Genomic DNA, 26,196 nt, shown 5'->3' with positions numbered 1-26,196 from the left:
CAATTTTATAAAATTAATTGTTAAATATAAAATTCAAATTATATTAATATGAAAATGAAAATGCAATCATCGACATGAAAGTTCGACTGGGATAAACCATCGGTCAAACCCACGAGTCAAGGCAATTCTGACAGTTTAACCACAGCTCCTGCTCCACCCAGTTCGGTTTTCAAAACAGTGATTAAATGCGGTTTCATCTAACAGTTTATCAGGTTTTCCACTGAAAATAATAATTGCAGGTTTATCAACAGACTTTAACATAAAGGGAGATTGGCGACATGGAATACTTTTTGCTTCCGCTGAAAATAAGTATTTACAGACATTGGAAGAACGACATTCTGCCAGAGGCTTGGTCCATGTCCTACCCAAAAGCATAATAGAACGCTATATATACAATTGAGCCATTTTAGTTCCAGATGGGCTCTCTTAACGTACATGTTTCACTATACATAAGAGCACTGTGAGCACATATGAAAATTACACAGGCTTTGTATGTCAAGATGAAGTTGCCTGCTTTTAAGTTGCACCTCTGTATATTGCACCAGGTCGAAGATCATCCATGTTATCAATATTTCTGTACCCATCGAACTCCCTAAGACATGTCAAGCAACGACGAGCTAGAAAAACACGGAAATCCTCTTCGGTGTAAAAAGTTTTATCCTCAGTATGAACAGGCATGTGATCTGACTCATCATAGAGGCATACTTTAATTGACAATCCTGAACATCAGATAACATCAGCAGGATAGGCAAAACTTCCATTTTCTGCATTTCTAATCTATTGCTTGATACATTATCACATTGTAAATTATAGAAGACATAGCTCTACCTTCATCAAGGTGAAGAGTGTAATTCCCCAGTGGCATGTCCCTGTCAATACTCCGAACTATCTGATCTTCATCCTCCAACCAAAATGCACGTTTAGTTCTTATCCCAAAAGCAGACTTGACTGCCTCCTTGATGGCATCAGCAGTACCATCAATACCAATCCTTCTCGTGTAATCCCCCCATTTTACTGATATAACCCTCCCAACATACGACTGAGCATCCCCACCTGCCAAAAAAGGATTACAGAATATCAGCACAAGCATTGAATTCTCATCTCAAAAAGAAGGATTGAGAGCGAAAGCTCTGGATTAATACAGCAGGAATTAAATTAGATTCATTCAGGCAAAGTATTAAGAGTGCTCTAAGCTACAAAGTTCGTGCAAAGCATAAGTCATGCTTTGAGAAAATTCTGCACCTTTAGGCAAAATAAGTTCAAATGAACTTTCAATTTACAAATGTACCATTTCCGGGTGGGGTGTCCCTCCAGTTCCAAGGAGGTACTCCAGTGGCAGCAACAGCGTCAGCTGTGGTAATAGCAAGAGGATGTCCCTCATGATCTAGACGTCTTTCAAGATTGAGTGTTGGCCTGCCACTAGCTGCACACCAAAAACTTAAACAGGATTGAAAGCATATCTCATTTACGATAAATCAATTGAAAAACCACACAAGATAAATAAGCAATATACAAATGAAACTCATAGCAATCCAAGAACCTAGTGAACAACATGTGAGCCAAGGGGACACTAGCTGACAAATACTTGAGGATCTTCCTAAACGAGATGCTTTATTTTTTTCAACCTACTATACTCTTGCCTGCACTTAGAATGAATTAATTGTGTTTCAAGGAGCTTGGTGTTTGGTTGGCTTAGCCCACCCGACATATTAAAAACAAAGAAAAGATGAAAAGATCAAGTTCCAGAAAAGTCATGTATTGATGTCGTATATTACTCAATTTTGAGTTCAAGCTGCCAAAAGGCAGCTCTAGCAAGAAGATGCCCAAGCCTCCATACGAATGTATTTATTATATCAACTAACCAAAAATCTCATTGTTATCTTCTTCCCACAAGAATATATACTTCTTAACCCCAGAGGAATCCCTTAAATTTCATTTTATCCTTTAAAAAAAGATTAGTTATTCTTATCAGCTTCTCCTAGATTTCTCTACTTCTCCCACAGTTTAACATAAGGAAGAATTTTAGTTATCTTTCATTCATGAAAATTGATTGGTTAAAATGAATGGAGCAGCTAAAACAAGCAGGGAAACTCCCTCACAGACTTCAACCAACATTTAGTGTAAAATAGCATCTGTGTAGCACAGCAAGGGTGAAGATGCTGTAAGCACAAAAAGAAAAGTGTAATTTGAAGTAACAGCACAAGACGGAGAAATAATAAATTTCTTAAGAAGATTTTAATTTCCAGGGTAGTTAACTTCATAATATTTTAAGTGTCAACTTAGTTGAGCTCCTCAACATAGGCAACTTAGCTAAAACAGTAATTCCTTAATAAATGGAATGTAATTATTGAGAATTCAGAGATCAGACAGCAAACAGAAAGAGACACTTTGTGGAAGTTAGGCTACCGCTTACAAGGTAGTCAGGCACACAAAAACACAGCTGCATTAAAAAATGCTGATTTTAATAAGTTAATTTGTTAATCCAAATTATAAACTTGGAATGCCAATAACTCAAATTAGAATACCATACCTTCCACAGGACCAAATGATATACTAGCATCATCAAAACCTGCATAAATCCACAATATTTGTGAATCATTGCATAATATATGAAAAAAGATTTTACTATTATTGCCAGCATATAAAAAGATACACAAATAAACTCATCTACAGAAACTTCAGTACACAACCCAAACAGAGTAATATCATAAAGTTGACACTAGTTATAGTTTCTTCAACAGGCAGGATTGGTAATCTACTCGCAACCCAGCTTTGGAAATCATAAGCATCTCACAATAATGAGCACTCAAAAAATATACATCAGATGATATAAGATTTTGATCATTCAAAACGAAAGCTATTATAGACAGCATAATAAGCTAAAAAGTATTGGCAAGGCTATGATTTAAGATCTTTATGCTTAAATTTACAGAATTCTAAACTTGGCATCTTGTTTTGGAGACATTGCAGAGCATATACAAACAAGTCAAAAGAAGCATGCTAAAATTAATATCTTGTGCAACTAACTCACTGACCAAGTTTCCCTTGGGACTCCAGCCCCCAACAGCTCCTTAGCAGATTACGGTGCATGAATTAACCGCTTAAATCATTTTCTAAACTTCATCCAGTTTATATCCAACTATTTGTAGAAAAGCAAGGGCAGTGTAAAAGCAGAAAAAACAGTCAACTTATTGGGGTTGTCCTACTACAAATGTAGCCTCAGTGGTCAAATAAACAGTAAGTTTTGACCAATCCAAAGTTTGTAGACATAGTTGCCAGGTCAAGGCTGCTCAAAGAATGAGAAAAACGCTATGTCTTCCATTACACAGGAGGACAAAGAAGAGTGTACATAGGTAATCTGAAAATCAGCTTTATATCAAGGATAAAATCCATGATCACAAAGATAATAGGCCACCTACACATATACCTCTGATAGGGTAAAAAAATATTAGCTTGTGTTGTTCATGTTAGTTCATAGTCCTTTATATCATAAATGAACAGATATCATAGTCAGTAGAGAAAGAAAAAAGGCGTGAAGGGTGGGTGGAACTGTTTTCACTTCCCCATCCCCACCCTTGAACTCTGCCAAGCCCATTCACCATCACCCTTGTAACACAAAGTTGTTTCTACAGCTTTGCACAGTATATACATCCCACCCAAAAAATTGGAAAATTGCCGTTGTAAGACCATGGACTTCACTAATTAAGAAAGACAAATATTCTTAAGAAGCACTCAAGCAAACCTTCAGAAGACATCTAATTCAGTGCAGTCACTCAAACCCATTTTCGACAAGCATAAAGTCAACATAGCAAAATACAAAAGCACCCATTCCGAACTTCCTAAAAGAATATGTTTTAGCAGATCCAATTTTCATCCACAATTAACAAAGTTCAGAGTCTAAAAGTTCTATACGCACTCAATAATATATTACAAGTTTAACAATACAATCAAGCAGTACCAAAGCAAACGCACCTAAAAGCCAAAACTTTTGAAATTAGTTCGACAACCATCCTCGACTCCCCAAAACCCATCACCAAAAGCCCTTAAGAAACAAAAGCAAGAAACAAAAACCAGTATTCTTTATACCTTTATCAGAGAACTGCATATAAGTTTCAACCTTATTAGCAGAAACATTAGAGGTCTTGTACTGTGCACTCTTGCTTCTCTCCTTCAAAATCTCATCAATCTCCTTATAATAAGACATCTTGGCGGAGCCACTTCCTCGTTCTTGATGCTTAGCTTTCTTAAACTCCTTCAAAAGATTCCTCCACTTGTCGGTACACATGGTTGGGGACCTATCAAAACCCTTCTCTCTCATCTTTGCAGAAATTTGTTCCCACAAGTGCTTATTAGACTTGGATGTGTTAAAAAGACCATCCATTTCTCTCCTAAACGCAATAAGGATCCGGGTTTCGTCTTGAACCCACGTCTCGGCTCGTTTCTTGGGAGCTTTTACCTCATGGTCCTCGCCGCCGCTACTATCACCAAGGATCATTTGCTGAGGAGGCAAGTCGCCATTGGAAGTGACCTCGATGATCATGTCACGGGCGGTGGCGCCTGCGGATTCATCTTTGTAAAAATCAATGGGGCGAGGCTTTTCGGACAAGTACATGATGACGGAGTTAGGAGTTGAAAGAGATTAAAAAAACGATTAATTAGAAATTGTCTAGTTTTGATAAAAATTTCAGAGAAGGTGCGAATGGGAGAAGAAAGAGAAAGAGGAAGAGAAAGCGTCAAGTAAAAGCTTATCGAATGATTAGCGAGGAAAGGAGAATTCCGATGCCATCACTCAACTGAGTTGAAGTGGACTTCTCCCTTCTACTTATCTACTTTCTTCAATGCAATACAAATTCTGTGTATTTTTATAGATATTTATATTCGTTAAAATCTTAAAAAATATAAAGAATACTTAATTGAATGTCAATTTTGGTTTCTTAATAAGAATCGGTGAAGACCGGACAAAGATTTTATCGATTCATTTGAATAAAGATAATTTATCTTTATCTAGATAAAAACTTTTTTTATCAAAGATAAATTTGAAAAAATATATATATATTAGAGGATAATAATGGTTAGAAAAAAAGAATTTATAGAAAAATTAAAATTTTAAAAATATAAATATATTTTTTAAAAATTTAATATTAAAAAATTATTAATCTTTAAAATTTAAAAAAGAAATAAAATAAATTTTTTTATTAATATTACTATTTAAATGATAATTTTATTTTTAAAATTGATAAATTTTATTAATTTTAATTATTTATAAATAAATATTTAAATTTTTAAAATACTTTTGGCCAAAATAAATATTTTGGCCTTGGGTGGGAATACTTTATTGAATGTCAATTTTAGATTCTTAATTATCATAAATCGTCCTACTTATCAATGATCTTATTGTGCCTTTGGTAGGGCTCCTTTTGGATTATTATATATTTAATTCAATTATGAAAATTTGAACAATTCATTATCTCTATCTTATTATAAACTAAATAATTCACGTGTAACATTTAGGCTAATTCTTATAGTCAAAGTACGTGGAAAACGGCAGCGTTTCAATTTAGAATTCCGGAAACTGCAACCTTCAAGTGAATGGCCAAAAGACTATATCCTATTCGAGGTATAATAAAATTTCAAACTCTTACCGTCTAATTTTTAAAAAGTTAAATGTTTATTTATAATCAAATTTCAGTTAAAGTTAAAAGTAAAATCATTATTTACTAAAAAATTAAAGTTTTATTATATTTTTCTCCCTCCATATTTAAAAACTTATATTTTTCCTTCAACCTAAAAGTTGAAAAATAACAAAAATCCCCCTAAAATTTATTTCTCTTTTTTTGACATCGATTACTTCTTCTCCGACTGTCAGCTATCCTCCTTTCCCCTCTTATCATTCCTTCGGTCTCTCTCTCTTGCCTCTTCGGTCCTCTTCGATCGGAGACAAAGACGAAATCGTCTTCATCTCAAAAGAAGATGAAGACAAAGATCATTCATTTTTGTCTGATTTCATCTTTGTCTTCAATTGAAGATAACCGGAGAGACAAAAGAGATAGACCGGAGGAGAGATAAGGGGGGAAGGGAGGACAGCCAAACATCGGGGAAAAAGAAATCAATGTTAAAAGAAGAAAAATAAACCTTAAAGAGGTTTTTGTTATTTTTTAAACTTTGGATTGACCCCCCGGGGGGGGAATAAGTTTTTAAATATTAAAAGAAAAACATGATAAAACTTTAATTTTTTAATAAATGATGAATTCATCTTTAATTTTAATTAAAAATTTTAATAAAAATCTAATTACAAGTAATTGTTTAGATTTTAAAAAATTAGGAGTTAAAATTTGAGATTTTACTATAGTTTGGATTGGATATAGTGCTTTGGCCTCAAGTAAAATGCTACGACTTCTTGTTACTCTTAGGCTCGCAGCTCCCTGTAGCTGTGAGTCTGAGGATTCCAGATATTAGATTTTCAGGAGTTCTATTATTTTGAACTTTGGAGCCAAACCCTGAAGGGCTGATAAAAGAATACCCTTTTTCAACTCTTTTCACTCTTCATAAGCAAGAGATGATGATGATGCAAGTCTCTTCAATTCAATCAAAAGCAAGAGGAATTCCTTTTCAACTCTTTCACTTTCATCTCCTGCCATCGTCATTTCTTGCAACAACTCCAGCTCTCTTTCATTTAGTTTATCAAACTTCTTCCGAGTGATATAGTCCATTTTTTTTTTTTCTGTTAACTGTATTGTATTTCACTTCATTTGAGTTTTTGAGACTTTGTTTTTTTTTTTCTTTTTTTGGTGTTTTATTTTCACTATCTTATCCATCCGGCTAGGAATTTTACTATGTTCCAGTCGTTTTGCTGGAAATCTGGTAGACGGCAGGTTTGGGCTTTCATGTTAAAGATTTGTCTTTTACAGTCATATATGTCCATCATTTTAATGGGATTAGTCGTTAGGCTGCAACTGAAAATGCAGTGTTTTAAAGCTCTGTACATTATCAACTGCCGATTACATGAAAAGGGAGGAGCATTCGCAGTTAGAAAATTTTGTGTTGATGGGATTATATTTTGAGCATCTAGTTCCCCTTTCTTTGGATTGGTCAACTTCTCACACACAAGGAATTGGAATGTCTTGGTGGGGAAGAATGTGTATATTCACTTCTGTGTTAACAGAAGGTTCCATTAAGTATCCTTGATTGTTATATACGATTTGCCTAACCTAACATGTTGGTCACTTGACCACAAGGAGAAGAATGATAGTATGATTTGGGCCCATGAAAGAAGTTCATTTGCATCTGAAAAAGAAAATAGCATATATTGAGAGCAGTGACTGATACACAATGTGTTTTCCCCTAGAGAAAATGTTTTCTTAAATTGCAGCCTTATTAGTTGATCATACTTTTATGGTTGACAAAATATTGAGAAGGAAGCATACGTACCTTTAAATGTTTGATTCTTGAATCTTCAACTAATCTTTTATATAGTGTTTAGCTTTTGCAGGACCTTGCAGCCAAATAACGTCGCCATCAACTGCTTGATGCTCTCATCAATAAGCATTGCCTGCATAACTAGATTCAGCTGGATTCACCATAAAGCGATTATACCACTTTCCCCAAAGGGAGGCATGAACATGGAATATGCAGTAAACTTTTCAACCTGCACAGCACCATTGATATCTAAAACTTCCCCTCTCATTGTCTGTACTCCCTCATCACTGGTGGTGGCTGCCAGCCTTACCCCAAATGATACACTCTTGTGCTCTGATGAATGGTTTGCACTTAGAAGGGACAAGCTGACTACAAGCACCTTCAGTACTGCCTGGTTTTTAGAAGGGAAGCTGTAGAGCTCATACTTGGCCACTGTATGGTTATAAAATTATTGAAGAAAATTTACAGTTTCCTAGCAGAATCTTTCAATTAAGAGTGGGGATCAGTATTGGCTCATATTTGTTGTTCTTAGTATCATTGACCATATCCAGCGGAGCAATACCTAAACGTTAAGATTTACGTAGTTTTCCATGATTGTTGTACCTTTTAACGGCCAATTAATATAAAAAAGAGTACCCGACATTTCCCCACCCAAAGTTTGGCCTAATAACATTTTTCCATATTAATTTGATAAAAATAATTTTTTTCACCTAAAATCAAAATTTATTTTAAAAAACTAATGGTATAAGAGTAAAATTCTAATTTTACTATCAATTAATTTTAAAAAATTAAAAAAAACCAATAACTTTCATTAGATCTAAACATTTTAAACATAATAATTTAACAATTTTTTCATTTTATTCAATTTTTTGGGGTATAATTACCATTTTTTATATTATTGGGAGATACTAATATTTCAAAAATTTTCAAACGATTCCAAACTTTTTTTGAATTTTCAAAAACCTTTTAAAAATTTTCAAAAAGATATTAAAAAATTATAGTTTATTCTTCAAAATCTAATTATATAATAAAGACATAATAGAAAGAGAGGAATAAGAGATGAGAGTGAAAAGAAAGGAAAATAAGATGACTTTTATATAATTTGTGTATTTAAAAAATTATTTTTAATTTTTGCTAAATTAGGGTTATATAATAATTTTGAAAAATAAAATAGTAAAGATAAAATGATAATTTTTATTGTTAAACATAATTTAATTTTAGATATAAAAATATTATTTATATTTAATTTTAAATTAAAAAATATTTTATATATCAATAAAGATGAAAAAGTATTTTAAAATCAAACCTTTAGTGGAAAAACGTAATTCACTCCATGAAAAATAAGGCTATAAAGAAATTGCTGGCTCCCTGTACTGGAGTTGTTAATGTACGGCTAGGCTTGGAAAGAGGCCTTTAGTTTATTAATAACAATGCATACAAAGTCAATATTCTCTCAAGAAAGGGTTGTCTTTGCCCATTAATTTTCCAGGGTCAACTGTCTAAAATAACCAAACATTACCAAAATTCTTCTGGCTGGTAGAACATACATCTAGTCAAAAGATTGTCTAATAATAACCACTAAAACTAAAATCCAAAGTTGCTAACAAAAGGAACTATTCATAGCCACTTTTGTGTTAAAATAAGCAAATTTGCTTGAAGTTTTACATCAGGTCTCAAAAGCTGATCATCTCAAGCTGTTTATTCAAGAGAATTCTGGGAAAATAAGGAATCAAAGGAGAGATGGATTCTGGGTTATCCTGGGCTGATCAATGGGATACTGACAACTCTGACCTTCCAGCCTCTGCTTCAGAAAAAAACAATAATAATGGAAAAGATGGATCTAAGAACAAGTCTGTGAAGGGCTTGTTAAGCCTCAAATGGATAAAAGAGCTCCGCAAGAAGACCAAAAAATAATCCAAGTTTGCTGTTCATTCACACAAACAAAGGTCTTAATTGTTTTTAATCATTCTTTGACACTTTATTTGCCTTATGATTGTATTTTATAAGATGTTTTCTTGCCATTGGAGAATACAAATGATGTAAGCAAGGGAATGTTCGTTTATGCTTCAGATTTTGTGGAATGTTACAAGATTGTTCTTACCATCATCAATGCCTTCTGTTTTCTCTCAGTCTCGTTCACAATTCTTAATCCCTTTTAGTGTTGGTTTACATGACTTCCTCGGCGAAGGGCGGCTAAAATATATCGATACGTAGAAGTTGGCATTGCAGCTACATATATTGTTTAAAAAATTTAGAAACTAAACTTATTGATTATATATCAAAACTAAATTTTTAACTTTTTTAATATAATAATTATAAGAATAATTATTAAATTTAAACTTTTATTTATTTGATTTGATTGATTTAACTCTAAATGATGGTTTGACTCTAATAAGATTGCTTATTTTGTTATGTTAAATAGTAGGAAACAACATAATGGTTCTAGATCGGACATCCACCTAGAACCATTTAACATTATTGGGTCACTAATGGAGTTACTTCTATGGCGCAAATTATTTTCTAAAAATGGAAACGTCTGATTGGATTGCTGTCCAGAATTCTGTGAAGCTCCTTTAGAACAGTAAATTGTTAAAATATTCAAAATTGTTAACAAAAATTATGGTTCCTTCCCGGTTAATTTCTAGACTTCTTTCTTGAAGACTTGGTTGACTTATATTGCCGTCCAACAGAATTCTGTGAAGCTCCTTTAGAACTACTAGCTTGGCTTGATGTTGAATCGGAGCTATGGGAAATAGTACCTAGGCATCAGCTTGATTTTTGTCTCTAACAACAGCACCCAGCGAGCCTCTTACTTGAGCAGCTCTCTTATCCTTTCTCTTAGGCCCTATGTAGCACGGAAACGGAAACGGAGAAACGTGAAAACGCGGAAACGCATTTTTTAAAAAATATAGGAAACGGAAACGTGGAGAAACTTATAAATATAAAAAATATAAGAGTTTTTTTATAAATACTAAATTTGTTATAACAAAAATACATAAACTTGTATAATATAAAAATAAATAATAAAAAAAGAATGAAGAAAAAGAATACTATACAATAGAATTATAGAATCTATTGTAAATTGTTCTTAAGTAAACACACGTAGATATGTAAGAAAAAAATAATAATACACACTAATCTATATGATATGTCGGGAAAAAGATGAGTAACACATCGAAGAGTAAAAAGGAGATGAATTCAATATAAGATTTAAAGACATTTTCAGTTTGAAAATACAAAAGATATGTATTTAATAGATTTCACGAGTTTTTTTTTCTAAAAGAAACGTGTTTCAAAATTTTTTAAAAATTTTAAATTTACCTGAAATGTTTCTTACAAGTTTCTGAGAGTTTCGGAAACGGAAACTTTTTCGAAACATGGAAACGCACCTTATTATAAGTTTCCGTGCTACTTTGCTTAGGCCTGTAACTTGACCTCTCTCTCCGGGGGAGCCACCTTTCTGGGTCTGGAGGAGGACCAGGGTTCGCAGGGTCAAATCCTTTCAGGTACCTTGGCTTTCTCTTTCTCTTTTTCTTTGGTTTCTCCCTCCTTCCTTCTTCATATGCTTCAGTGACAACATGGGCAGTGCCTTCAACATGTTTTGCACCAGAAATCTTCTCCAAACTATTCACATCAACCCCCTTGAAACCAGGCAATGGCTTCAGCTCCTTCTCGTAAGCTTCTGCCTTGTCTACATCCACCTGAGCAGCTGTAGTGACCAGCCCAACCAAGGCCTCAATGCTTTTATGGGTTTTCACAAGCCCTTCATAAAGACGGAAGGCATCCTCCTCTTGGCCATGTCTGAGACTGAAGGAAGCAGCCTCCTGCATTATAACACTTAGATGATTGTCCTCAGTCATGGAATTTAGCCACCATTTAATTGCAGCATCAAGCACAGCTGCTGCATCACGCTCTTTAAGAGCCACAAGGGTGGCCACAGTGCCAGGCATGTGCTGGATATCATGTATCTTAGACAGGGACTCGGCTGCAATATGAGGATGGTTGGCAGCAAGAGCAACCTGTGCCCTTGCCAAAAGAACAACTTTGGACTGGTCTGGGAACTTCTCAGCCTGCTGCCCTAATATTTCTTCAGCTCTTGCAGCCTTGTTCTCTCTCACTAGGATAGAAGCTTGAAGCAATACTGGCATCACACTGCCAAGAAAAAGGTCTGGCAATGTGGCAACTAGTTCTCGAGCCTGCAGAGTTTCAGCATGAAAAGGTATTAGATATCCTATAAATATGTAGATTGGATCTTAACACAAACTAATTGATTTTGTATAACATAAATTTTTATATCGAAACCCAATATCTAATCCGACCGTTCGAATTCGGATCGCTCATTATGTCTGTTAAGCGAGGTGAATAGATCCTCGATGGCAGGTGGTGGCTGTGACGGCACAGGCTTTGGTTTTTCTTTATTGATCAAGATTTTCTTGGTTGTGAGAATTGCCTGTATTATTTTCTCGGCTACCAAACAGACCAGAGAAGAGGCGAGTTTGGATGGTTGAGTTTCGGGATTCGCAGAATTAGGCTGTATCTGTAGTCTGAGTTTTATTGGGCTCTGAACCGGGTGACCCGTGAAGCGTTATCTCACAGCCCAAATGAAGATGAGAGGCACAGTTACTCATTGATGGCATTATCAATTGCCCGATTCGCCCATCGGTCAGTGCCGGGCTGGCTCGATGGTGTGACTTATTATGATTAATTAAAATGGATTTACCTTGATATAATTAAATTATGGTTACAGAGACATTTATTGAATAAAATGGTTTATTTACATCTATGTTCCAGGGGAGCTATTTACAAAACATATCTATATGAACTTTTAGTGGTATTATTCATAATTAACATGATGGTTTAATATATAATACGTATTTTATAATATAATATAATATAAATAAAAAATTATATATATTATAAAATTTATCGAATTAATATATACGTATTATTGAATAAGTTGGAGGAAGTTCTAGAAGCAAATCAGCCACCACAGTCCCAGCGGTGTATGGTGCCCTTGTTTCAGCCGATTGCTCGGTGTTTGAACAGTTTGCACTTTCAGGTTGTGAGTTTTTAAATTTCGGTTCTGCTTTGCATTTAAATGTTCTATTCTGTTTAACATATTCATTATATAGGTACCAAACACATCTCTGTTCTGAAATATCCTTCAAATTTTATTTGGATTTTGTACTCAAGCTTGGATTTCTTTTTAAAATCAATATCGAAATCCTACTGCCCATTAGTTTGAAATTTTACTTTGCAATGACCCCAAAAGTGTGGATTGTTTTCCACACTTTAACAATGCAAAAGATTAAGTATCATATCAAGAAACTTATTTCTGCTTGAATAATAATAATCCCTTTTGATATATAGTTTAGGCGTATTGATTTTTATGTTGATATGGCTGTGATAAGCTGATGGCTTAGAGCTGTTGCTGTCCTTGTTCTCTGAAACTCACCTTATGCAATTGATGCTTGTTTTTTCTGGTTGCAGAGGGAGCTTTGTTCTTGTGGAACAACGATCACATTGAGAACTTGATTATACAAAATCGTAAGGTTCTACTGCCCATTATCTTCTCTGCCCTGGATTGGAATCAGGCTGTCCACAGTTTGACTTTGAATGTCCACAAGATCTTTTATGATATTGATCCAGAACCATTCAAGGAGATCTTTCTCAAGTTTCGGAAGGACAAATTAAAGGAAGCTGAGATTGAAGCAAAACAGGAAGCCACATGGAAACGTTTAGAAGAACTTGCTGAAGAAAAGGTGCATGTAATGAGACCATGCTTGTTCCTGGAAAAGCATATCCTTCCCCCTCATCAGGTTAGGGAGGGAAAGATCTTTGTTGATGGTTCCAATAATTCATAATTTTTTATTCATGTGGCATATTCATGCATTGTTAATTTCATGACATACCTGTTAAGATCAAATATATAATAGATAGATTCTGATATATAATCAGTAAAACATGATCGATCCCACAATCATTATTTTAAGAGAAGATTTAAATTTATACCATTTTATGCATGAAATGAAACTCCTCCCTGCCACTTAAAGTATCTCTTCAGGTCTCTTTATTCCTCTGTTTGTACTAAAGAATTTGTATAGAATAATAAAACCGTGAGAATAAATTTCTCTAGAATTAATACTGCCTTCCCTGTTCCCCATTCAAATGTTCACACATGGGAGGGGAAGTCTGTCAAATCTTAAACAGAGTTCTCTGTATAGCTTCTATTATAGTGAAATGAAATTGCGGTTGAAGAAGCTCAAGACAAAAGGATGAATTTTGCTAGATGCTTATTAAGCTGACGTTACAGGCCAGAGACAAAAGGATAAATTTTACCCACCCAATATGGCTAGGATAGGATAAGCTTCACCTGTTTAAGCGCCAAGTCGAGACAGGCTCATTCTCAAAGAGCCTCAGGTTGTGACTTTTGATGATTCTTGTTTGAAAATAATGAAAAATACAGAGAGCTATGGCCCAGCTGAAGCTGTAGCCGAAGGGGAAGTATTCTTATTCCTACTGCCTGGAAATCGGTGTCCTGTTTGATGTAAAGAGGTCCGGAAAGAATGAATAACATTTTTGTACCCTAAGTTTGTTGACATCTTTTTCCACCTTTGAATGCTTATACAATAAACACTTACCCAATTTGCAATGTTGTTAATGAAAATTAAGCTTTCTCGTAACTTAAGATTATTTAATTAAGGTAATTAGTTAAATTAATTACACTTAAAAACTTAAAAAATTATACATATATAATCATTATATTAAAGTTATACGATAGTATCAAAAAATCTCTAAAATTTTAAAATTAGAATTAAATTTAATTTAATTTAAATTCGAATCAATTCAAACTCATTCAGTTTAAAGGAATTTGAATTTAAATTTGTCTCAAAATTATTCGAACTAAGCTCCTTTGATGGAATATAAATATTAAAACTAGTAATTCATATCTATTTTTATAAGTATTCTCAAATTCTTCTATGTTAATCACCTATTTTATCAAGTCTATTCATTGTTTTAAGTGACTTACACGTGACGTTTGTTTTCTTAGATATCCAATAAAATAAATTCTATATAGTTTCATTTTTTGTTAATTAAGACTATTTTGGATGGATATATATAGTTTTTAAGCATTCAAAATGGGAGAGAATCGAGAGTTTGAAAAACCAAGGGGAGCAAGGATTATACACTTTTTCGCTGTAGATTTGAATTTTGATGGCGTTGGTGTTGGTCTTTACAAAAAAAATAAAAAAAAGGGGATTCCATCTCATCTTGCAAAGCTTGTCATCTTGAAAATTCTCCTACTTAAAAGGATTTGAAAACATGGGGCGAGGAGGCTGTTAATATCTTTGACTTGGGACCTGATAACAGTAACTTTAAATCAAACATATATCTATAGAAGCCTTGAAAGAGTTCAAATTAGTACATAAGTGAAAAAACACTGGTGATTGGTCCCATGATGCCATTGCAGGAGCTGAACAGTGTTGATGACAATCGGATTAAGTAAATTTGGTACAGATAATGTTTTTGATAACGTTAGATAAAGCAAATAATGTCGTCTTATAAACGTAATCAAAATATATTTTAAGCCGGGCTGTGGTTATTAAATATTCTTAAACTGAATGGAGTAACGGGTGGGGGTGTTTTGCTCTTCTTAGATACAAGATGTTCTTTTCACGGGCAGTGAATCTTCCGTCTTTCCACTGCCTCTTTTCCTCCGTTTTATTTTGTTATTCCTATCTTTTAAAGTAAATATTTCAAATTATATAAATAAAATCTAAAGTCTTCCTACTGGCTGCTACAACCTTCTCAAGCTTTTCAGTGTATTTGTAAGTATTTTATCATCCTAGTCCCTAGTTACGTGTCTGGGTATTGCTTCATTTTCTATTTCTATTATACTTTTTAATTATTTTTACGTATTTTCTGGTGATATTATTGTGAAAAATACTGTTTCGATGGAACCCAGATCGTGTTATCGCTTGACCCAGCTGAATTAGGTGCTAGTTGTAGGGAAAGCAGGAAGAAGAATCGCAAGAGATGAACGGGAAAGCATAGGTAATAGGAGATTCTACTGTGTATTTATTGTATATAAAGTTCTTACATTCTTATCGTTTGATTTGGGCTTCTGGGTACTTGAAACTAAGTCAAACGATGTTATTTCTTGCTCTTCAACTCTGCACAAGTGAAGAAACTTCTGCAATTTATTAGATAATTACGTTTCGTAACAGGAGTTACCACGTTGATGCTTTGATGTGTGCTACTGTGGTTTTTGTTCTGATGATAGGTTTCACATAATTGGGTTTGCTAATTTCTCGGGCTTGAAATTGATTTTATGCATCTGGGCTTGTGGTATTTGTGATGTGGAGTTTCTTATCTATCTCATGGGCTAGCTTCTGCTTTGATGTAGCCTCTGGTCACGCCTGGGTTTAATCGAAGACTTTTTTTAAGGGTTTATAAACTTTGGGCTATGATTAAGCAGATACTTGGTAGGCATCCACGGAAGCCGGCCAAGTCATCTGAGAGTCGTGAATTTGGGGGTCCTTCTGCCACTTCTGTAAACAATTCTGCCAGTTCTAGAAGCAGTGATCTTGTGAGTGATAGGCCAATAAATTTGGACCATATGACTATTTCGGATACCAATTCTGCTGTCAATTTTGGGTGCATTCAAGAAACTAAATTTCCCCAAGTTGGACATCCAAAACTGAATGGCAATGGAGTAATTACTCCATATGAAGCACTACCAGGATTCAGGGGTGTTCAGAGCTTTGAGAAGCAAAACTTGCTTATTAGAAAACTGAACTTGTGCTGTGTTGTGTTTGACTTTGCTGATCCAACCAAGAACTTGAAAGAAAAGGACATCAAGCGGCAGACGTTGCTTGAGCTTGTGGATTATATTACTTCTGCAAATGGGAAATTCACAGAGACTGTCATGCAAGAAGTTATAAAGATGGTATCAGTTAATTTATTTAGGTCCCTTGCACCACAACCCAGAGATAACAAGATTATAGAAACCTTTGACCTGGAGGAGGAAGAACCTCTGATGGACCCTGCATGGCCTCATTTGCAAATCGTGTATGAGTTTCTTCTGAGATTTGTTGCATCACCAGAAACAGATGCAAAATTGGCTAAAAGGTATATCAATCACTCATTTGTTCTCAAGTTATTAGACCTCTTTGATTCTGATGATCCCAGGGAGAGGGAGTATCTGAAAACCATTCTTCATCGCATCTATGGAAAATTTATGGTGCATCGCCCATTTATTCGTAAAGCCATCAATAACTTCTTCTTTTGTTTTATTTTTGAAACTGGGAAGCATAATGGGATTGCTGAGCTTTTAGAGGTTTTGGGCAGTATAATCAATGGGTTCGCTTTGCCGCTGAAAGAAGAACACAAATTGTTCTTGGTACGGGCACTAATTCCCCTTCATAAACCTAAATGCCTTCCAATGTACCATCAGCCATTGTCATACTGCATTACACAGTTTCTGGAGAAAGAATGCAAACTTGCAGACACTGTTATAAGAGGTTTGTTAAAGTATTGGCCAATCACTAATAGTTCAAAGGAGGTTATGTTCCTTAATGAGCTGGAGGAAGTTCTAGAAGCAACTCAACCAGCAGAGTTTCAGAGATGTATGGTACCCCTATTTCGTCAAATTGCTCTGTGCTTGAGCAGTTCACATTTCCAGGTAATAGGTCATCAAACTTCAATCTTCAAGTTCTTTACATTTTTGTTCTGTTGCCTTAAATGCTACTTCCTCCCTTTACTTACTTTCAAACATTTGTGTTGTTTAAACTTGCTAGATTTGTGATTACCATAATAGTCGAATCGCATATCTTATTATGTATTATGTATAGTATCGTATGATACACCTTTTTATAAATAATATAATGAAATAATAAAAATTCTAATTGTCATATCATCATTTTGGAAATATCACAAACAACCCTAAAAATTTTAAATTTCTTATATACTCCCCTACTTATTAATCTGTATCGATAATATTTATTATATCGTGCAATATATCTATTGTATTTTGTTAATGCAATATACTTTGATATACGTATCGTTTCTCACATGTATTATATTGTGTGATATGTATTGTGTATCATAAGAGACTGATAAGTGATAACCATGGTGATTACTATCCATTGTGGTCATTGTAGTTTTTTGTTCTAAAAAATGAAACATGCTCTATTGTGGTAGTAAATGGTAATTAATTTGTTTTTAAGCGAGAAGGACTTAAATAAAACCTTTCCGGTCTAACTTAAGTATGATTTTCTATTCTCTTTGCTCTAGATTTTTAATTTGGTCAATTGTGCTTTATATCTGTTTCTATATTAGGTTGATAGAGACACCATATTTTATAGGGAAATTGAAATTTTTACCCTTATTTTAATCTGTGTATACATAAATGTCACTCATTCTAAAGCTTAAACAAATATACCACAACAGTAATCAACTTCTCCAAAATACTCTTCTTTAATCTTCCATACAAAGATTCTCTCTCTTTTTCTCTCCAACTTTTTCTCTCTTCTTCCTCATCTTTCAGGTGATAAAGGAATCATGTAGAGAGATCCTCTTTCTTCTTTCTCATTTTCAAAAACAAAATAAGGAAGAAAAAAATTGAATTTTTCAGATTAAAAATTCTTCAAAATAAGGATATAAAAAAAAAGAGTAACCTACAAAAACTCAATCACATCCACTTTATACTCTGAAAGAAATGATGATCGAAGAAGATCATTTAGTAAGATTTAACTGAAAAAGATAAAAAATTGGCATTTAATTGAAAAAAAAAAAGTAAAAAAGGGTTGGCGTAAAAGTTAACTGGGTAATAAGGGTTGGCGTTGACGTTAACGCCAATAATGTTATAATATATTATATATTATATATTATATATTATATAATAATATAATATATAATAATATTATTATATAATTATAATTATATTATAGTATAATTATAATTAAATAGTGGACGCCAACCATTTTTTTAGTATTATTATGAATTTTTTTGACATAAAATATATTATATTATATTTTTACCAGTTTTAAAATTCTCACAAATAACCATAAAATATATTATGGGAAAAGGGGTTGACGCTTTATCGTCAACCTTTCTGCAATAAAAAACAAAAAGAGTTGAAAAAAGGGGAAAAGGGTTGGCGTCAACGTCAACCATTTTTTAATTTTATTAAGGGAACGTCAATCATTTTTTAATTTTATTAAGGGAACGTCAACCATTTTTTAATTTTATTAAGGGTTGACCTTAATAAAATTAAAAAATGGTTGACGTTGACGCCAACCCCTTTCCCCTTTTTTCAACCCTTTTTGTTTTTTATTGCAGAAGGGGTGACGATAAAGCGTTAACCTATTTTCCTATAATATATTTTATGGTTATTTGTGAGAATTCTAAAACTGATAAAAATATAATATAATATATTTTATATCCAAAAAATTAATAATAATAATAAAAAAATGGTTGACGTCCACCATTTAATTATAATTATACTATAATATAATTATAAAATATAATATAATATTATATAATATATAATATTATAATATAATATAATATTGTATAATATATTATTATATTATATAATATATTATAATATATTAAATTACACGTCAACCCTTGGCGTTAACGCTAAAGCCAATCCTTATAACCCAGTTAACTTTTACGTCAACCCTTTTTTTTTTTAAGTTAAATGTCAATCTTTTTTTTTTTTTAGTTAAATCCTTATATGCCAATTTTTTATTTTCTTTTTCAGTTAAATCCTACTAAATGATCTTCTTCGATCATCATTTCTTCCAGGGTATAAAGTGGATGTGGTTGAGTTTTTATGTGTTGTTTTTTTTTTTATATCCTTACTTTGAAGAACTCTTAATCTAAAAAATTCAATTTTTTCCTTCCTTCTTTTGTTTTTGAAGATGAGGAAGAAGAAAGAGAATCTCTCTACATGATTCCTTTATCACTTGAAAATGAGGAAGAAGAGAGAAAAAGTTGCAGAGAAAAAGAAAGAAAATCTCTGTATGAAAGATTAAAGAGGGGTATTTTGGAGAAGTTGATTACTGTTGTGGTATATTTGTTTAAATTTTAGAATGAGTGACATTTATGTATACACGAATTAAAATAAGGATAAAAATTTTAATTTCCTATTTTTTATATATATTGAAATTGTTATCATTATTGATAATCTTTTGTTACTTTCTTGTTTCTGGTGACTATTCTTCAAGTGTATGGGAACTTTAAAAGGACTATGTTAAAGTGCTTTCATAACCATTTTCTAATTCGTCCACTACTGAAATCTGGAAATTTAAGTTTCTACTTAGATATCCTTGTATTTCCAATGGAAAATTAGTAGATTAATGGTATATAAAGTGAAAACCTAAAACCTTTTGAGAGTTGACAAGAAAAGTCAATTATAAAATTTCAATAATGTGAATTTCGAGAAATGAGTATTCTTGTGGCTATTTATCACCCCGAGCAATACTATGTGTATCCACTTTAGGTACATAAATATATACACACTCATATGTGTCATCATATGATTGGTTATTGTTTTATTCTCAATTCAAAATCATTCAATCACATAATGACACATATAAATGTGTATATATTTGTGTATCAAAGTGGGTACACATAGTTTTATTGTTATCACCCCACCATTAAAAAATTATAAATTTTGCCGAGTAACGTTTGGTAGCAAGTCAGTAATGGGGTTCATTGAAGCATTTTTTCTTGCATATAGTGGACTGAGTTTTAATGTTGGTTCTAATTTTTTAAAATAAACTTTTCTAATTAGTCTCATAATCTTGAATTTGTTATCATTGCCGACCGTTTTTGTTCTAAAACAAGATCTTCAATAATTTTGTTGGAGTCAGTCAAAGTAAAAGCTTTTCACTGTCCTTATGCAGCAATTTCAGCAATATTTGCAGGAATTTCTTATTAAATTCAGCTTTCCCAGATCAAATAGATTGGATCTCCATGCTGTTGTGTCATGTTCATACAAGGATCTTAGCTTTACCTCCGATGAAATGTTGACCATATATGCAATTGCTCTCCTGAATTTGATTCCACTACTTTATGCTTATTTTAACAGGTGGCAGAACGGGCTTTATACTTGTGGAGCAATGATCACATTGAGAGCTTAATCAGACAAAACCGGAAAGTCATTCTGCCCATTATCTTCTCTGCCTTGGAGAAAAATGGTTGTAATCACTGGAATCGGGTGGTCCAGAGCTTGACACTTAATGTCCGCAAGATGTTCTCAGATATTGATCCTGAGCTATTTGAGGAGTGCATACACAAGTTTCAGGAGGATGAACTGAAAGTGGGGGAGATCAAAACAAAACATGATGCTGTATGGAAACACTTGGAAGAGATTGCCACAAAAAAACGCTGCAGCCAGTGAATCCCTGTATGATACCTACCCTAACATCTTCAAGCTAGTGATAAGAAGATATTTTGTTCAGTTAAAAGGTTGCAATTTTTACGGACTGGTGTGGTAACTACAAGATGGTTGGTGTGCTTTAAGAGATCGAATGCTTGTGGATTGATGTCCGTACTCTTTGCTGCTTGTCCTTTGAACTGTCAATACTCTTGATGGTCATTATTTCTCAATGCAGCAGTGCAGTCCATTAGCATGGATACCTTCTACTGCTTACTCCCAAAACTGGAACTATTACCATAGCTCAGATTCCCATAAGGGGATATGGGAGTACTTTTGGTGTCGTTATAGTTGATTTTTGGGGAGTTACATGAAGGATTTAACCACAATGACGGGTGAGTTAGGCACTTCGCTTTGATTTTGATCGGTTCTCATATACTTTCTGAACTGCTCAATCTCATTTCCTATGTTGTATATATATATTTGTCCATTTGTTCTACAACGAAACCTTCGGCTTGTGCGTTTTCTTAATTGTACAAATTGTAGTGGAAGTGATTGGACTTCAGTGGGGATGCCATGATTGTTCTTTATTCCTGTTAGTCTCTCCTGATAATGTTAAAAAAATTAGTAAGGTTACCATTTTCTTTCCAGAAAACAATGTTCATTGTCCCGGGCACAGCCCGCATAGCTGCAGTTTAGCACGGTTCACAATTTTTCACAGTTCGCAATTTTACAGCCGTGCCAAAACAGGGGGGCCTGGGCCGCCCTGCCATGTTTAATTGTTCACATTCTCTGGAGAATGTCTGAAGTCCAAGTGCTAGAACATGAATTTCTTGTCGTGGTGTTGAATAGCACAAACTCTACCAGCTGCCTACTATTCAGAACTTTTTTTTTTAGATTTTTCTGTTAAATTCTTTCCTGCTTGAATTATGCGCAGCCTGAAGAGGCTTATGTTGAATCGATTCCCAGGGCTATTTAATCCTTGATTTAATTATGACACAACACCAACGAACGAAAATTCAAGAGATTGTGATAAACTTATTCAGCAAAAATGAAAGTTGACGTCATTGCCAAAGAAACCATCAAACCGTCCTCTCCAACCCCAGATAATCTTAGAAGTTGCAAGCTTACCCTTTTTGATCAGTTCACTCCTGCAGTTTATGGCCTCCTGATTTTCTTCTGCTCAAATGGTGACACAAATACCGATCACCATGTCTACAATGCTGAGCGATCCCACCACCTAAAGAAGTCGCTATCCGGTACCCTAAATCGCTTTTTCCCATTAGCTGGAAGACTGAAAGACAATTTCATGATTGGCTGCAACGACAACGGAGTTGGTTATTTTGAAGCACGAGCCAACTGTCGTCTGTCGGAATTTCTTGAACATCCGGACTTAGAAGTACTCAATCGGCTCTTACCATTTGAGATAGATTCGACTGAATCAAGCTCAGGTCCCCTACTACTTGTTCAATTAAACTTTTTTAGATGCGGTGGTGTTGCCGTTGGGGTCGGCCTTTCCCACAAGATAAGCGACGGAGCAACGTACGGCACGTTCATGAAGGGCTGGTGCGATGCAGCTCTAGGCGTAGGCAATACGGTGGTTCCATTATTCAATGCGTCGTCCTTGTTCCCACCGAGGAATTTATCTACCGTGACATCTCTAGCTCTCAACTTTACGTAGGAGAAGTGTGTTTTACAGAGATTAGTTATCGATTTGCCAAAAATTGATGCTCTGAAGGCCATAGCCGCCAGTCCAATCGTGCAAAATCCAACACGAACCGAAGTTGTGGCTGGGCTCATTCGGAAATGTGCTTTGAAAGCCGCAAGGTCAAACTCAGGCATTTTGAGGCTGTCTCTTCTTTCCCAAACTCTGAATTTACGTAGAAAAATTGTACCACCGTTGCCGGAAAACACTATTGGGAACCTCGGAGCCCACGTTTTAGCTCACAAAGACGAGAGTGAGATAGAATTACAAGGACTGGTTCGTGAGATAAGAAGAGGAAAACAGGATTTCAGAAAAAAGTGCGTAAAGAAACTTCAAGAAGACCCATTGAAAGTGGTTTCTGAGGCATTCAAAGAGGCAATGAGTATGTTTAAAAGCCGTGACATAGAATTCTACAAGTTATCAAGTCTGTGTACTTTCCTATATTATGAAATTGATTTCGGATGGGGAAAACTGGCGTGGATGGCTTATCCGGGCGCGACTCTGAAGAATCTTATCAAGTTGACGGACTCTAGAAAAGGAGATGGATCAATTGAGGCTTTGGTGAGTCTTTGTGAAAAGGATGTTGCTTTATTTGAACGTGACAAGGAGCTTCTCGCTTATGCTTGTTTGAATCCAAGTCCCTTGAAGATCAATCCAGTGACACCCCCATTAACATCTTCCCTGTAAATTTCAATTCTAGCAAGTCATGAGTTAGATTATAATCATTTTCAATAGGTATGAAGGAATGTTTTCGCCATTTTCATCAAACACATATAGAAGCTAAAGATGATGGAAACCCACATTTGTTATCTTCATTCGTATGGCCAATGTTAGTAGTACTCTTCTTGCTGCTGTTATTTACACAGCAAGTTCTGTTTCAACTATTTCCTTTATTCGCCAGTATTTCCACTAACGGCAGCAGATGCCGACGCTACTAAGGACTCAGAGGAAAATTTGACGGAAAAAGCCAAGTGAGTTAAATGGATATAAGCATTAAATTTGTCACCACATCTTTCTGAATTTGAAATTTTGTTTTTTGGGTTCTTGTCTCATTAACTAGGGTCTAAGGCTGTAGGTCAAGCAGGCACTGGATAGTCATATACCAGTAACCCTTGCTTCAGCGAGAAAGTTGCACAGAGGTGGTGGATGCAAACACTGAATATCCAAGGTAGGTCAACGCTTGGTAGGAATTAAAATCGGAAATCGGATACCCGACATTTCCGATTCCAAACGGGTTTTCTGCTTACCCTCAGTTATTTGATCGCCATTAAAGTTGCACTGAATACTGAAAGCTTCATCGTTTACTAATAATTCGTGCAAAATTGTCGACAGAATTTTTATTATTAATAATAAATTAGAATGTTTCTTTTCGAAGTAAAAGAAGATTTCTACTTATGAATTACTGAGAAAAGTGCTATAAATCTGATTATCATTTCAAAATTGAAATTGGAAGTTTAAAATATCTCCTGTTCATTTTATTCAGGAGATAACAGACCATGGCATTAGAAAAAAGAGGCAGAGTACTGGCTTTGGTGCTATGGACTTTTGAATTGTCGCCCTAATTTCCAGAGTAATCTTACAGAAAATGTTCTGATTTTTACTGAGCTGCTGTTGTTATCTGTAACTGTAATTTGAAGTAATCTTTTTTGAGGCCTTAACCAGTATGTTGGCTATGCTTTCAATTTAAAAAGCATTAAACAGTGCAGTAACAGCCACTCAAGCTTGTAACAGGACCTATTTCTTGGAGGGACCAAAGAAGAAAGCCTTTTTTTTTCTGTTCAATCTTTTGCTCTGTGACCCTTGCCAACCGATAACTTTTCTCCCATGTTATACAGGGGAAAGCAAAGGATGATGCTGAAAAGTTGAAGCAAAGTACTGGCTTCAAAGCTAAACCAAATGAAGATCTGTGTTGTGGTTCACCTTTCCCAAACAATCGAATAAAGAAGGTAATTGCATTATCTTTATTTATTATAGAATGATACCAAAATCAGTATTGTGGAATGAAATATGAATTGAAGGTTTTATTACCTTGGGAGCCTTTAGCTATGCAATTTATGACTAACAAGTTCTTCCACTACAGGATTTTAAGCTTGTTACAAAAGCCTATTATATTGAGTTTCATTTTGTTGTATCACCTATGACCCTCTATATATCTTTCTCTGGTTGGAACATAAGGGTGCAACATCTGTAGATAACTTTCCAGGAGTCAAAAACTCTTGCTTCTTAAAATTCTCGATTCTTGAACTATTATTTTGTTATTTCATGTTCATTCAGATGCTTATATGGTTGGTAGTATTTTGATTAACTGTATCTTGTAGGTCCCACTTACTCAGCCTTGGTCACCGAAACGTGGGGGGAAGCCAATCCCCCCAATTGCAGTTCACAATGCAAGCTCTAGGCCTCCTAGAATGCCCTCAGTCAGTAAAGAGAGCTCCAAGCATGTCAGGGAACAAAATTATGGAAGCCCATCACGTTCCGTCACTTCTCTGCCAAAATTTGTGAGGAAACAAACTCCTGACACCGTTCAGGACGCAAGTACTAGACCACCATGGAGGTCTTCAATGAGTACTGCAAGCTTTAAGTGTGTTATGGAGAAAAATATCCCGATCACAGCTCGATCAATCACTTCACTGCCAAAGAAGAATGCAAATGAGAATGCTTCTCTGAATATCCAGTGTTGAATTCCCAAAGAGAATTTTGGTATAAGTATGGCCATGAATATTCGGAGAATTCTTCCTGAATATCCAGTGTTGAATTTCCAAAGAGAATTTTAGTGTAGGCATGGCCATGGAGATTGTTTTGAAATTGACCAAACTGTTGCTCACCTAGAAGAGCTCTATAGGAACTACTTTTGTAAATTACTTTTATGGGAATGGAAAATAGTCTTTATGATCTTAAACACGATTCAGATTAGAGAGGATATTAGTGGAGATTTTGTAATTTCTGTTGAAGGCTTCCTTCAACATCAGTAAGAAGTCAAAATATTTGTCATTTATAAATATCATGTTACTTAAGTAACTATGAAAAATAAAGAGATTGAGGAATAATGGAGAGAAAGACAATATTGTTAAGTAAAAGAATTAAGATGAGAGGAGAGAAAGGGAGTTGCAAATACGGATGAAAGAGAAGTATCTCACATTCTCATAAATGAAGAGAGGATTGGCGGTGTAATTTATAGATATTTGGCCGCCCATTTAGTCAAAGAAAATGGCTATGTACAATGCAAATGTCCACCAAGGCAATGATGTAGCTCACTCTCAATTTAACGCATTCACACCCAAACTTTTTCATTTTCTTCTTATGTGTTGAAAAAATCCACCTTCTATAACACTCTTCATTGAATTTTCATCACTTATAGATAATTACATTAACCTTGTTAAAGAAAAATTTAATAGGATAAAAACCAAAATAAAGAAATATAATTATTTTATACCCTGTAAATTGATGTTAGATATGCTTAAACTACCTTATTAAAAATTTTACTAGGAAAATCTAATGGGATAAAACCTAGTTAAGGATAAAAGAGTATAATATATATTTTATCTAAAATATGATAAACTTCAAAAATTTGTCTGATAAATGCTCCCCCTCTTTGTAGTGGAATTAATTTGGTTGTTTATTGAGCCACCGCATACCGATGTTATACATTAATTTTTCAAATATTGATGTCGGTAATATTTTGGTG

The 26,196-nt window shown here is 34.3% G+C and overlaps 5 protein-coding genes across 10 annotated transcripts; 3 read left to right on the top strand and 2 right to left on the bottom strand.

The window, feature by feature from the left end:
- Positions 1–270: 270 nt before the first annotated feature.
- LOC123216687 (trihelix transcription factor GT-1-like) lies at positions 271–4,843 on the bottom strand. 5 transcript variants are annotated; one of them, XM_044637198.1, is made up of 5 exons: positions 4,087–4,836; positions 2,531–2,569; positions 1,289–1,423; positions 829–1,053; positions 271–719 (listed from the first exon to the last, which is right to left on the bottom strand). In XM_044637198.1, the coding sequence occupies exons 1-5, from the start codon at positions 4,610–4,612 to the stop codon at positions 517–519; spliced, it is 1,128 nt and encodes a 375-aa protein (XP_044493133.1). In that variant the 5' UTR covers positions 4,613–4,836; the 3' UTR covers positions 271–516. The 5 variants fall into 5 exon arrangements, 4 of the variants coding, with proteins under 4 accessions (XP_044493133.1, XP_044493136.1, XP_044493135.1 ...); XR_006502270.1 differs by lacking the exon at positions 271–719 and having other exon boundaries at positions 912–1,053; positions 1,289–1,437; positions 4,087–4,842; XM_044637201.1 differs by lacking the exons at positions 271–719; positions 829–1,053 and adding an exon at positions 2,407–2,440 and having other exon boundaries at positions 1,398–1,423; positions 4,087–4,843.
- Positions 4,844–9,063: 4,220 nt separating this feature from the next.
- Positions 9,064–9,522, top strand: LOC123215363. The gene has a single exon (XM_044635420.1). The coding sequence runs from the start codon at positions 9,157–9,159 to the stop codon at positions 9,328–9,330; it is 174 nt and encodes a 57-aa protein (XP_044491355.1). The 5' UTR covers positions 9,064–9,156; the 3' UTR covers positions 9,331–9,522.
- Positions 9,523–10,175: 653 nt separating this feature from the next.
- On the bottom strand, positions 10,176–11,757 carry LOC123216368 (signal recognition particle subunit SRP72-like). Its single transcript, XM_044636792.1, has 3 exons — positions 11,719–11,757; positions 10,829–11,612; positions 10,176–10,261 (listed from the first exon to the last, which is right to left on the bottom strand). Exons 1-3 carry the CDS (start codon positions 11,755–11,757, stop codon positions 10,176–10,178), a joined length of 909 nt encoding a protein of 302 aa, XP_044492727.1.
- Positions 11,758–15,008: 3,251 nt separating this feature from the next.
- Positions 15,009–21,396, top strand: LOC123216860 (serine/threonine protein phosphatase 2A 57 kDa regulatory subunit B' theta isoform-like). Of its 2 annotated transcripts, XM_044637472.1 has the most exons (4): positions 15,030–15,245; positions 15,383–15,471; positions 15,701–17,101; positions 20,519–21,396. In XM_044637472.1, the coding sequence occupies exons 3-4, from the start codon at positions 15,884–15,886 to the stop codon at positions 20,828–20,830; spliced, it is 1,530 nt and encodes a 509-aa protein (XP_044493407.1). In that variant the 5' UTR covers positions 15,030–15,245; positions 15,383–15,471; positions 15,701–15,883; the 3' UTR covers positions 20,831–21,396. The 2 variants fall into 2 exon arrangements, with proteins under 2 accessions (XP_044493408.1, XP_044493407.1); XM_044637473.1 differs by lacking the exon at positions 20,519–21,396 and adding an exon at positions 19,347–19,406 and having other exon boundaries at positions 15,009–15,245; positions 15,383–17,101.
- A 461-nt stretch (positions 21,397–21,857) lies between these two features.
- LOC123216367 (BAHD acyltransferase At5g47980-like) lies at positions 21,858–23,689 on the top strand. The gene is made up of 3 exons (XM_044636791.1): positions 21,858–22,403; positions 22,488–23,482; positions 23,572–23,689. The coding sequence occupies exons 1-2, from the start codon at positions 21,858–21,860 to the stop codon at positions 23,196–23,198; spliced, it is 1,257 nt and encodes a 418-aa protein (XP_044492726.1). The 3' UTR covers positions 23,199–23,482; positions 23,572–23,689.
- The last annotated feature ends 2,507 nt before the right edge of the window (positions 23,690–26,196 follow it).

Source organism: Mangifera indica, chromosome 5 (assembly GCF_011075055.1).
Source record: "Mangifera indica cultivar Alphonso chromosome 5, CATAS_Mindica_2.1, whole genome shotgun sequence".
NCBI lineage: Eukaryota > Viridiplantae > Streptophyta > Magnoliopsida > Sapindales > Anacardiaceae > Mangifera > Mangifera indica.
The sequence above is the reverse complement of the archived record's forward strand: the minus strand, read 5'-3'. Positions and strand labels throughout refer to the sequence as shown.